Source organism: Euleptes europaea, chromosome 8 (assembly GCF_029931775.1).
Source record: "Euleptes europaea isolate rEulEur1 chromosome 8, rEulEur1.hap1, whole genome shotgun sequence".
Taxonomy (NCBI): Eukaryota; Metazoa; Chordata; class Lepidosauria; order Squamata; family Sphaerodactylidae; genus Euleptes; species Euleptes europaea.
The window spans coordinates 18557335-18570925 of NC_079319.1; the positions used below are offsets into that span (position 1 = coordinate 18557335).

The window sequence follows — 13591 nt, forward strand, 5'->3', positions numbered from 1 at the left end:
TTAAGACAAAAGTCTCTGCGATCTTGGGATCTAAACATCGAGAGGGTCGAGAGAAGAGGCGCGGGAAGGGGGGGGGGAAAGAAACCCCAAGGAGATCCCGAAAGCAACAGTCGCCTTGGGGAGCGGGGGGAGAAAAGGGGGCAACTAGGAGTGAGAAAGGTTTGGTGTGTGTGTTTTTTGTTTGTTTGTTTGTTTGTTTAACGATTGCAACCTTTCGGCTGCCCGCGGGACAACTCCGCGCCCCGCCGCACCCGCCTTGGGCTCCAGCAAGAACCCCGCAACTCCGAGAGCGGCCCGTGCGCTCGGCGACGGGGGGAGATCCTGCCCAGCGTGGCTGGCTTCCTCTCCTTCCCCCCATCCTCCGGCCGAGATGGAGAATTAAGCCGGATTTAGCCGCCAGCGGCGTCTTCGCGGGCCGCCCTTGCCTTTTTTTTTTTAATTTTTTTTAAAGAATTATTTCTTCCGACCGGATTTTCCTAAACCAAAAAAAGAAGAAAAGAAAAAGAAAGATTGAAGAATTATTTCTTCCGGCCGGATTTTCCTAAACCAAAAAAAAAAGAAAAAAAGAAAAAGAAAGATTGAAGAATTATTTCTTCCGACCGGATTTTCCTAAACCAAAAAAAGAAAAAAAAGAAAAAGAAAGATTGAAGAATTATTTCTTCCGACCGGATTTTCCTAAACCAAAAAAAGAAAAAAAGAAAAAGAAAGATTGAAGAATTATTTCTTCCGACCGGATTTTCCTAAACCAAAAAAAAATAAAAAGAAAGATTGAAGAATTATTTCTTCCGACCGGATTTTCCTAAACCAAAAAAAGAGAAAAAAAGAAAAAAAAGAAAGGAGAGGGGGGGAATCCCATCTCCACCCCTCCCACCACCACCACCAGTTGTTCTTCTGAAAAGAGGCGAGACAGAGAGGGAGAGAGAGGGAAAAAAAGAGAGAGAAGGAGACAGAAAGAGGGAAGGAAGAGAGAAGGCAGGCAACCGCGGCAGGATTTGGATACTGGTCCATTTCGGCGCGCCTCTGGTCCATTGCGCGGAGCGGCGCTCCGGCTCCGGGGCTCGGATCTGGCTGGCTGGGGGCGGCGAGGGGGGCCGGGCAGCGTCGGGCCGGCGGGGCTGGCGGCAGGCAGCCGAGGAGGGGGGCCCTCTCCCCCGCCGCCGGCTCGCCGGAGCCCCGCGCCTCGCTGCCCCCGCCGGAGAGATGGTTGAGTCCTCCTCCTCCTCCTCCTCCTCCTCCTCCTCGTCAAGGTTGCGGTGGCATCCCAGGGACCCCGCTCCCTCCGAGCTGTGACCGCGCGCCGTCTGCACGCGCGCACACCCGCGCACACCCAGGCACACGCACACACACCCGCACACACCCGCGCACATCCCCGCGCCCCGCCGCTGGCCGCGCACTGCCTCCACTGCGCCTTGGACCCAGCCGGGGGAGGAGGGAGGCGGGGAAGGGGAGGGGGGGCCGGGCCGGGCAGGAAGATCCGAATTGGGGGGTTTTTTTTGGGGGGGAGAGCCGGCGGGGGGAGCTGGCGCCGCTCTCGCCCAGGCAGGAGGGGGAAAAGATGCAAAGGAGCTGCTGCTGCTGCTGCTGCTGCAAAGAGACCACCTGGCCCCGGAAAGAAGCCGCCGCCGCCGCAGATCTGGGGCAGAGGGGATGTGGGGCTTGCCAACGCCCGGACTTGTGCACCCTGGGCAAGATCATGGGAATTAAAAGTGGATTTACCTTGGGGAACCTCGTCTTTTTCTGGATGGTCTCCTGCGTGAAAGGTAAGGGCGCGGGGCAAGGGGGGCGGGCAGCCCCCCTCCCTTTACACACATAGATCTGGGGGGCGTCATCATTGGGGGGGGGCGGAGAGAGAGAAAGAGAGGGGCGAATGGTTTTCGGTGGTGCTTTGGGGGGGTTGTGTGTTTTTTTTATTAAGAGGTGCTTCGTCAGCTTTGCCCTTTCTCAAGGTTTGGGGCGGTTGTTCTTCCCGACGATTCCGAGTGGGGTTTCCGCAAAGGGGGGGTCGGGGGGTCGGGGCCGGTGCTGCTTTTGGAAAGAAGCGATCGATGGGGGAAAGAGGGGGGGGAGGGAAGAGGGGGGGATTTTTTAAATAAAAAACACACACACACACACGCAACGAAACGCATCCCAGGCTGGCTGTCTCCTCTGCGATGGGAAAGGCAATTCGCTTTGCCAGGGCTGGCGCTGGATGCCCAATAAATATTCTTGCCGCCGGCTCGCGGGGAGACGTGAGCTGGGTCTCTCCCCCGCCTTCCCGACCGGTGGCTATTCCGGAAGAATTGCCGCTGGAGGATTCCTCCCTGTGCGAGTGTGTGTGGCCCTTTCCGCACGGGAGGCTTTGCCTTGGATCTGCTGCTCTCCAGATGCGCATTTTGCCCACCCGAATCCTCGAAACTCAACAATAAGCCCCCGTGTAGAGTTCTGAGAATTTGGATGGGGGGAAATGTGCACCAGAAGAGGGGCAAATCCAAGGCAAACCCTTCCATGCATAAAGGGCCTGTGCGAGGCTAAAAGGCAGAACGGACGTGTGGGCTGAAATGGGTGACTTGAAGATGGTGGCTTTAAATATGTATATACCTATGTGCCCTGACCTGGATGGTCCAAGCTAGCCTGATCTTTGGATGGGAGACCACCAAGGAATACCAGGGTTGCTGTGCAGAGGAAGGCACTGGCAAACCACCTCTGTTAGTCTCTGGCCATGAAAACCCCCAAAAGGGGTCGCCATCAGTCGGCTGCGACTTGATGGCACTTTATATATATATATACGCACACACATACCTATTTGTGCAGTTGGCCAAAACAGGACGCACGGGAGGTTTTGCCTCGGATTTGCCGCTCTCTAGATGTGCATCCCCCCCCCCCAATCCGAATTCTCAAAACTCTGCAGGGGGGGCTTATTGTCGAGTTTTGAGGATTCAGATGGGGGGAAACGTGCGTCTAGAGAGCGGCGAACCCGAGGCGAAACCTCCCGTGCGTAAAGGGAGAGAGGAACCCCGACATCAATGCGCATCGATGTGCTCTCAGCCTGAACGCTCGCCCGGCTCGGAAGGAAAGTTAGGCGAGGCGTAGGCAGCCAGGACCGCTTTCCCCCTTCCCCTGGGCCCGGCTCGGAGTGGGGGGCGCGCCTTTGGGGGGGGGGAGGACTCGGTCCCCCGGCCTCCCCCTCCCCCAATTCCGTTTGCATCTTTGGCAGGCGAGATCTGTCATGGAGAGCTGGGGGGGGGGGGACCGGCGCCTTGGGGTCGGAGGGGGGTGTTGGAGGAGGGGGGCAGAAGGAGAGTCGCGGGCTGGGCAGGTGCACGGGGGGGGGGAAGGGAGGGAAGAGCCCGGGCGTGACATCAGTCGGATCGAGGAGGGACCAAAGATGGACAGATGCCCACTTGAGGATGGGGGGTGGGGATCGCGGCCGGAATGAGCGCGCCTCTCTTTTCAGCAAGAGAGCCCCCTTGCAAAAAAAGGGGGGGGAGAAAAGGGGGCTTCGTGTGCATTCTCTCTCTCCCCCCGTACCTCCGCCCTCCCGCTCCCCAATGCCCACGAGTTTCTCCGGGAGAGTTGCGAGACTGGGCTTCTCCGTTGCAAAAGAGCTGCCTTCCCCCCTCCTTCAACCCCCCCCCATCTTCCCCGTGTAACCGAGACGGGTCTTTGCCATGAAACGCTCGATTGTCCTCCCTTCGCAGCTGGTCCATCCCTCTTCGGGGTGGGGGGGGGAAGGAGAGGGGAGGGGGGATCTGGAGCGTTCAGGGCTGCCGAGGGCGGCTGCTGCCGCCGGGGGGGGGGAGGGACTAAGGGAGGGAAGGGGGGCTCGGGAATTGACTTCCTCCCCCTCTGCCTCCAGCTTGGCCTGGGGAGGGGACATGTCTGGCATGCTAATGTCCCCTGTAATTACAGAAAGCTGGTCCGGGGAAGAAGGGGGGGGGGTTGGCGGCCACTGACGCAATCTGCGCCGCCAGCCCCCCTGCCCGCTTTCTTGGGAGGGGGCGGGAGATGGGGGTGGATGGGGGGGCGCACGTCGGTGTGTGGGGCTGGTCAGGGAGTTCAGCACATGAAGAACCCCCTCTTTTTCTCCGTCTCCCCCCCCCCGCTGCACACGCCGCTCCCCCCCTTCTCCCCATCCCTGAGCGTGACTTGCTTGCAAGAATGACACACAACAGAGCTGCACAACAAGCTTTGGGGAAATGCACACGTTGTGGCTTCGGTTGGAGGATGTGTGTGTGTAGGGGGACATGAAGGGAGCCTTGCCTTGTAAGGAAGGGTCGTAGGGAGGCAGCATCCCACAGAAATTAAAAGGCGCAGGTGAATTTTCTGTCTCATGTGTTGCATGCGCACACGAATGCACACACAGTGCCGTGTTGACTACAGAGTGTCGGGGAAGCTGGCTGAATGGAGCATCCTTGCTGAAACCAAGTGACGTTGTTGGGAATGGAGGGAAAGAATGGCGGGGCAGAGCCGTGGGGAGGAGAAGAACCGCTGGATGCTGCACCTCTCGAAGGGCAACACACACGCCCCCAAGACCCAGGCTTGATTTGCGTGGGTGGCCGCCAAGGATCTGGGATCCTTCCCATGTGGCATTGCTCAAACACTTCCTGGTAAATCCAGTTCACACATTTGCTTGTCACTCACCAAGTGCTGCATAGGCATGTGTGAACCCTTAGGCAACCCAGGTCCAATCTGCTGTGAGGTTATGTCAGCTCAGCATAGACTTGGGTGGAAAGTTTTTTGTTTTTTGTTTTTAAATAAAGCAAATAAAAGCTATACATCTTAGCTGAAATGGTGGCTTTCAGGCTAGAGGCATGTGTGTTTTGGAAGGGGAGGAGTGGAGAATGGGTTCTCAAATGTTTCAAGTGACAGGAAGGGGTGTTGCGGTGCATATCTAATGATGAAGACAAGAATCCAGGGGCGGGAGTGAAGGGCAGGTACGCATTTACTACCCCGCTCTCCTGTTGTGCAACCAAATCCTAAACATGATTACCCAGAAGTAAGTCCAACTGACCTGAAGCTTTACTTCCCAGAAAAATAGACACCATGATTACAATGGTGTCAGCCTGTTTGCTTTATGGAAGATAGGAAGAAGTGGTTTGGGACTTTTTAGCAGAGAGTCAGGTAACAGTGGCAAGGTTGGCTCAATAAGCTTGGTTTAAGAAAAAACTCAGGGAGGACAGGGAAATGGTTAGATCAGGAGAGCATGGGGGAATAGAAATGTGTGTTATCCCTTATTAAAAACTTACCAATGGCTGGCATCAGTGAAAAATGTAGACTTTGTTTGAGGAACTGGAAGGGATAGACCTATCTCAAGATATGGCAGGGATTTGGCTTAGACGGCTAGTATTCATCTGTCGGACTATGTTACAGCAGCTGGGGCTCAGCTGTAGGATGCACCTTTTGCATGCAGAAGGCTCAAATCTCCAGTTTAATAGTATCACACATGTTGAGAAAGACCCTTCTCTGCCCCTGGCTCTAAAGAGCTGCTGCCAGCCATAGAAGATGATCTTGACATGGATGGATGAGTGGTCAACTAGATGATAGGAAGGCAGCTTCCTGTGTTCACCCCACGCTGATGTCGGGCTTATACCTAAAGTCTTGCAGCACGCTGGATTCCCATCTTTCCCCAAAGGACTATAGTTCCCTGAGTCATGATAATGATGTGGGGATAGATACCATCTGCAACAAGATTATTTATTTACTTATTTATTTTTGCATTTATATACTGCCCTTTCCCAGCCAAGGCTGGGATCAGAGCATTTTGCAGCATTAAAACATCAACAGGTAAAAATCAATATTACGTGAATACATGCACTACATCAAAACCATTAGTTCCTAATCTAAAATCCAACTGGCGCCTGGTTCATAGCAACCACATAGAATCAAAGAGTTGGAATGGACCATCAGGGTAATCTAGTCCAACCCCCTGCACAATGCAGGAAATTCATAACTGCCTCCCCCCCACACACACACACTCCCAGTGACCCCTACTTCATGCCCAGAAGATGTCCAAGATTCCCTCCCTCTCATGATCTGCCTAAAATAATAGAATCAGCATTGCTGACAGATGGCCATCTAGCCTCTTCTTAAAAACCTCCAGGGAAGGATCACTTACCACCTCCCAAGGAAGCCTGTTCCACTGAGGAACCACTCTGTTAGAAAATTATTCCTAATGTCTAGACGGAAACTCTTTTGATTTAATTTCAACCCATTGGTCCTGGTCTGACCTTCTGGGGCAACAGAAAACAACTCCGTGCCATCCTCTATATGACAGCCCTTCAAGTACTTGAAGATGGTTATTATATCACCTCTCAGGGGCCAGCCTGGGGAGGAAGGTCAGGATCCCCAGATTAAAACCCAGGTGGAACATGGAGAAGGAGAAAGGGAAATCTTCTTGATTCCTTCTAACATATCAGCCCTGAAAGATACTAGGAGGTCCAATATACATGGAACACATGAAGCTGCCTTATACTGAATCAGACCCTCGGTCCATCAAAGTTGATATTGTCTACTCAGACCAGCAGTGACTCTCCAGGGTCTCAGGCAGAGGTCTTTCACATCACCTACTTGCCTAGTCCCATTAACTGGAGATGCCAGGGATTGAACCTGGACCGGGACCTTCTGCATGGCAAGCAGAAGCACTACCTCTGAGCCACAGCCCCTCCCCAAATGCTTGTGTGATGTATCAGCCAAGGTGTGTTGTTGTTAACCAGAGGCTGTGGATTGCACCCTGGGATTGTAAGAACTGTGTGCGTCCCCTCCCTACCGCCACTAGGTTTCCTGGGCTACATGATAGTTAAACACTGCACCCTTACTGGAGATTCTGGATCTCTATTCAATGTTGCTGTGATTGTATTTTTAGTGTTGACTATGAAGTCCCTGCTATCAGAAATGGGTGATCTTTTTGGAAGCTTGATGTATGTACTTACAATGTCAACCAAATCTCTGGTTGCACTGCATATTCCTGGATAACCAGGGACTGGACCCTGGAAAACAAAGCTGTTGGAAAGAAGACCGTTCCAAAAGGTCTACATTTGCTGAGGCTGTTTTTGCCCATATTCTTTCTGTTTCAAAAGTCTTCCAGGCCACTTCTGATGCCCCACTGAGAAAGGCAGTAGTGGAGTATGTATTTTGCATGTGGAAGATCTTCGTTTCAGTCCCTAGTATTTCCAGTTCAAAGGATCTTAAGCAGCAGGTGCTGGACAAGTACTCTGCTGGAGACATACTAGTCTCTCCAGTACTGACTAATGTCTTTTATGCATGGCTGTTTCCCTTGCCGTCACTCCTCTGATGACCTCGGGTCTTTGTTTGGATTATGCATGCCATTTCCAAATGTCAGAGGTTGCCTCGCTCTCCCGCTGTGTTTCTGCGCGTTCTGTCTTTTCAGGGACCTGCTTTATTTCAAATTTGAAAACGTGGGCAAAATGCAGGGAAACGCAGGGGGAGAGCGAGGCAACCTCCGATGGTCAGAAACGGCATGCATAACCCAAACAAAAACCTGAAGTCGTCGGAGGGGGGACGGGGAGGGAAACAGCCACACGTAAAAGGCCTAAGATAGACCAGTGTTTTCAATCCATATGAAGCCGTTTCCTGTGTTCGCCCTACAAAACCCATCTGTCTTGATTGAACACCAAAAGGGCCATGTGTATGTTCCTCTTTCTAGAAGCTTCCGAATTCTGTCTGAACTGACAGCTTTGTCTTTTGATATAGTCCCTTGGTGTCCATTTTAATTAGTGGGTGTAGAGGGACATGGAGAATGAACTCTCTCAACCTCACAATCAAACCCATCACAATAATGGTTTGGAGTGCCACTAGGTGATATTTAAAACATGCTTTCAACAGGTACCACCTTTGCAGTTGGCCTTCTCACCAGTTCCAAACTTTAACACATTCTACAAAGGGATACTAGAATTCATCTGTATGCGTGTGTGGAGAAGAGGGCATATCAATCCACAGCTACGTAGACACATCTGTATGCATATTTTATGTCTTCCTCCAGTGCCTTGAAGCCTGGTTCGCTTCAGCTCTGCCTCAGTGGCATGACAGTGAGAAGAGCGGTTACCCAAAAATGTCAATCAGTGTGGGTGCAGAAGGATTAAAAGGAATATTAGATATGTCAGAAATGGTAAAATGGAAGGGAGGGCCAGAAAAAAAATCAGTGGAAAGGGAAAGAGAGGGAATGAACTTGGGGGATTTGTACTTTCTCCTGCAAATCAATGCAAAATTCTCTTTCAAAAGAAGGATAATGTACTGGGGGGGGGGAGTAGCCAACCAACCTTTCCAGTGTATCTGTGGTTCAAGTAGAGAATTTGTGATCCCCAAATGGTACTTGGAAGATATGCTGTTTAATATACCTATGCATCTTCATCATCATCATCATCATCATCATTTATTGCGGTCAAAAGACCAATTCAGCACAGACTTTAAAACTCTACACTACCTATGCATATATTCCTGCCCTCCTTCATGACTTCTATTTGGATCAGTATAATGCCAATTGGATTGTTGAGAGGGACTGGACAGGTGCACCATAGGGTGCCATCCTAAGCAGAGTTGTACTTCAATGGACATAGAAAGGTGGGATCTTGCTTAGGCAGGGACTGTCATTCCAAAAAATCACATAGACTACTGATGGCAAGAGGGTTGTTGAAACAGTATAAATATCTGTCAAGGAGGGGGCAGTTTAGTTTGTTTGCTCAGAGGTATCAAATGTGCTGCTTTTGAGATCACTATTGAAATTAGGTAGTATGTGGTACAGTCTTTGTATGACAATCCAACAATATCACCTTCATAACCAAGGAAAGGTGTTCTTTTCTGTTTTGCGAATAATCCAGACAGAAGGGCTTTGTAGAAAAGTAGATCACGTTGAGAAACAGGTGTTTCCTAGGATGGAAATCGAATGGGACCATTGTTGCTGGACATTTTATCTAGTAATTTTGCTGAGGCAGTGATGCAGGATGGTTTCATGTAAATAATCCTCAGTGATAGCCATAATATTTGTGAGTCTTTGCATGAATGTAGGGTAGGGTTAATTTCCATACCTGTTGTTCCAGTGTGAAATAGGATGCTGGATGATACGATCCACTTAGTCTGGTCCAACAGGGCCTTTGCCAGCAAGATGTGTGTCATTTTGATCCTCTTAAAATCAATCTTAATATCCCAGTGCTGTACTCCAAATTTCTTTCACCTTCTAGAGATCTATGATAGGTGAAACAACCCAGATTCCTTTTTAATGGAATCTCTTTTGCTACCTTTGGTCATCCCACTTTTATTTTATTTCTTTTCTGAGTGCTTATATCAGGACCATCTGCTTATTTTCTTCCATTTACCTCCCTACAGAGTAATGAAAGTACCTGTGATCAGATGGATTCACCAAATCTTACCAGAATAATGCCCACACAGCCATCCCATTTTCCTTTTCACTGTCCATTTGCAGTCGGTGAAATGTGTGTATCTCAAGTGTCATTAAATCTTTTCCTCACGTACTTGCTATGAACTGGATCTCATTTTTAAAATGACACCCAGGTTTGCAGTTTGGAGGCCGTAAAATGACATCCCTCCCCTGTTTATTGCTGGAAGGTAGTGATCCGTATTGCTTCCTGGAAAGACTGCCCCTTGGCAAAAAAAAAACCCTCCAATAACCAGTCATGTTGACTGAATTCATCTCATGGTGAGCTAAGCAGGAAAACAACCATTCAAGTAAAAGTGGTCACACAACACTGTGTGAAAGCCAGCGTGGTGTAGTGGTTTGGAGTGGTGGACTCTGATCTGCAGAACCGGGTTTGATTCCCCACTCCTCCACATGAAGCCATCTGGGTGACTTTGGGCTAGTCACACTCTCTCAGCCTCACCTACCTCATAGGGTGTCTGTGGTGGGAAGGGGGAGGGAAGGTGATTGTAAGCCAGTTTTATTCTTCCTTAAGTGGTAGAGAAAGGAATATGCTGGCCCAAGCAAAGAAACAAAAACAACCTCCACACACAAACACACACACACTTCACATCACTTAATATGTGGAATGAAGACTTCAGAATAAATGGTTTCATGTATCATCATCCTGTTGGTTTCAAAAGGAAACTCTTTAGGACCTTGGACAGCAGATTCTCCCCTGCCTAAATGAGAAACTTCATCTGGTATAGTTTTTTTCCATTGAGATTTCTATGTTGTGTTTTGAAAAATAAATTCTGAGAGACACGATTCACTATGACAACCATTCAAGTTAACTTTCCAGAAATATTGGAAGCATTTTAGACTTGAATGTTAATAAGTACATTTGTGGACCCGATTGCAGGAAATGCACTATTTCCACTCTTCCGTGGGGTGGCACGACAGGGGAATATTGCGTTCAGCGCTACAAGCATGGCAGGCAAATATTGGTGACCAACTGAAGCAGCTTTATCCAGGTTAGCCAATAAGAGTAGAACTTCCATCCAGTTCTTCCATCTTCCCATGGGGTAGAATCATGGGGAAATATTGCACTCTTTATAAGAATGGCAGGCATGTGTTAGGAACCAACTGAGGCAGCTTCATCCAGGCTAGCCAATAAAAGGTGCTCTTTCAGAAGAGCCCCGTGGCACAGAGTGGGAAGCTGCAGTACTGCACTCAAAGCTCTGCTCACGGCCTGAGTTCGATCCTAAGGGAAGTCTGTTTCAGGTAGCTGGCTCAAGGTTGACTCAGCCTTCCATCCTTCCAAGGTCAGTAAAATGAGTACCCAGCTTGCTGGGGACACAGTGTAGATGACTGGGGAAGGCAATGGCAAACCACCCCATAAACCTCATCTGCCTAGTAAACATCAGGATGTGACATCACCCCATGGGTCTGTAATGGCCCAGTGCTTGCACAGGGGACTACCTTTACCTTTAACTGTCAGGAAGTTCTTCCTAATGTTTGGCTGAAAACACATTTGATTTAATTTCAACTTTAGTTCGAACTTCTGGGGCAACATTAACTCCACTCTATCCTCTATATGACAGCCGTTCAAATACTTGAATCAGCTAGCAGGCCATGTGAAAGACCTCTGCCCGAGACTGCAGAGCCGCTGCCAGTTAGCATGGGTAATACTGGCATTGATAGACCCATGGCCTGACTCGGTATAAGACAGATTCAAGCATTCAATAAAGTTGTTGTCCAAATTTCTCCCTCTTTTGGGGTACCTTCCTATTGTTGGTGCGGGTGCACAAAACCCGTTTATGTACAAAGCAGTTCACCAAACATGGCTGCTTTTCCATGATTAGTCAGTCCCAGGAGCCATAACCTCCACTGAAAAAAAAATGGAGGAGGCCACAACATTGCCACTGATATCTCAGAGCCAGTAAAGGGAGCCAGTGTGGTGTAGTGGTTAAGAGTGGTGGTTTGGAGCAGTGGAGTATGATCTGGAGAACCGGGTTTGATTCCCCACTCCTCCACATGAGCTGTAGAGGCTACTCTGGTGAACTGGATTTGTTTCCCCACTCCTCCACACGAAGCCACCTAGGTCACACTCTCTCAGCCCCACTTAACTCACAGGGTGTCTGTTGTGGGGAGGGGAAGGGAAGGTGATTGTAAGCCAGTTTGAGTCTCCCTTAAGTGGTAGAGAAAGTTGGCATATAAAAACCAACTCATCGACTTCTTCTTCTTCATCATCATCTTCTTCATCTTCATCTTCCAGAGTGAGATGTTCGCCGTTGGTCTCAGTGATATGAGCCGCAGCTTCTGGTTGGAAACCTGGACCTACAGTTGGCAATTAGAAAGTGTTGCATATCCCTGTATTATATATCTAAGCATGTGAGGGGAGGGCGCTTGCTAAATTTAATATGGTGGCAATGGAATAATCTTTTATTTAATATCTATAGGGCCACAGAGTGCCTGCTTTTATTTTAAAAAATATTGGCAGGACATTAGCCGAACGGCTGCCAGGTTCCAACCTGTTTGCAATGTTTTTTGATTAAAATCTTGGTTATGCAATTAAAAAAATGTTCTCTTGCAAGTAATGAGGCTGCCTTTACACAAAGCTCCTTTAAAGCTCCCATTTAAAAATGTTTTTAAGCTTATTTACATTAGTGGGATATATTTCTGCTTCTTACCGGCTCAGAGATACTGAGAATGGGAACCATTGGAGAACATCAAGGGAAAGGATTAGAAACAAAGAGGAAACCAAGGGAGAGGGGCAAGCATTGATAACTGTATCATGCCTTGCTCATCAACCACGTTTACATTTGTCGCCAGAACAATATAGCTGCACCAAATGTGAGACAGCGTAGTGCCACAGACAGTTGGACATCAGCTGTAGAAGGCTTTCACATTTCTAATTTAGGCTTTACCAGTTGCCCTTGGCAAATCACTAATTCTTTGCCTGATCTGCCTCACTGGTTTACGCTGAAGATGAACTTTGATAACCCTTTGGATGTTACCATGAACTCCTGAAAGCAAGGTTAGGATACATAAATATAAAGACATACACTTAGAAATAAATGTCACCATTCTTTACCAGTGAAAAACCATAGTTTCAGAGGGCTACTCGTCTTACTGTTTTTGCAGCAAAATTCAACAGAAGTCTGGTGGCACCTTAAACACTAACAATGTTTTTTCCTCCCCAGACCAACCTTTTGTGAGTCAGATCTCACTTCATCAGATGCATCGGAGTGTACATATAGGAGATATATTCATGCTTAAAGTTATAAACAACAGAAAGATGGGAGTAGGGAGTTGTTACAAAGAAAGGCCTCAGTATATATGTATGGGTGGATGGATGTAGTGGTTTCGAGCTTTTCCCCTCCAATGAACACTTCTCTAAATGACTACCACAGAATACCTACAATTTACAGAAGATTCCTGGTCATGTTCTAGGACTTGATGGCTTGGATCCTGCAGTAACATCTCCAGAGATAGAAGGGATTTGTGTCAGAAAACTGGACTTTTCTTGTCTCCTCCCCCGCCCCCTGCAGCCCCCAATGATCTCTGATGTGGTTTTTGGAGACACCTGACCCCTCCCTCCAGGAACAGCATGAGTGGTGAGTTGGAGGTTAACAGAAGAAGAAGATGAAGATGATGATGAAGAAGAAGCTTTTATATGCCAATTTTCTATACATTTTTAAGGAGAATCAAATGGGCTTACAATCTCCTTCCCTTCCTCTCCCCACAACAGAAACCTTGTGAGGTAGGTGAGGCTGAGAGAGCTCTAAGAGAGCTGTGACAAGCCCAAGGTCACCCGGCAGGCCAAATGTGGAGGTGTGGGGAAACCAACCTGGTTCACCAGCTTAAACTCCCCCGCTCATGAGGAGGAGTGGGGAATCAAACCTGGTTCTCCAGATTAGTGTCCACTGCTCTTAACCACTGCACCATGCTGGGATCCAACCCAACAATAGATCATTAAAACATTGGCCAGGCCTCTTAACCCTCACTTTTGATCCACGCGTATGGAAAGTATGCCCCTCACACCTATTTTCCCTGTGTGGCTATAAGTTGCAGGGGGGGGAGGACTTGTAATAACTGTTGTCAGAGAAGCTTTTTTCTCTCCTGTTATTGAGGAACCCTGATACGTTTTCAAGCTTTCTGGCTGGAGCAAAACATATTTTGAAAACCACTAACTGAGAAGTACTGAAGCATGAAGGGACAAGGAAGCACTATGACACATGA

At 48.9% G+C, this 13591-nt stretch overlaps 1 protein-coding gene across 1 annotated transcript in view; it reads left to right on the forward strand.

Annotated features, from left to right (window-relative positions):
- Window positions 1-1634: 1634 nt before the first annotated feature.
- Window positions 1635-13591, forward strand: part of CSMD3 (CUB and Sushi multiple domains 3) — a 712581-nt gene continuing 700624 nt past the window's right edge. The window contains exon 1 of the mRNA XM_056854045.1: window positions 1635-1760. Coding sequence (XP_056710023.1) covers window positions 1694-1760 — 67 coding nt within the window. The 5' untranslated portion in view covers window positions 1635-1693. The remainder of the gene's footprint in view (window positions 1761-13591) is intronic.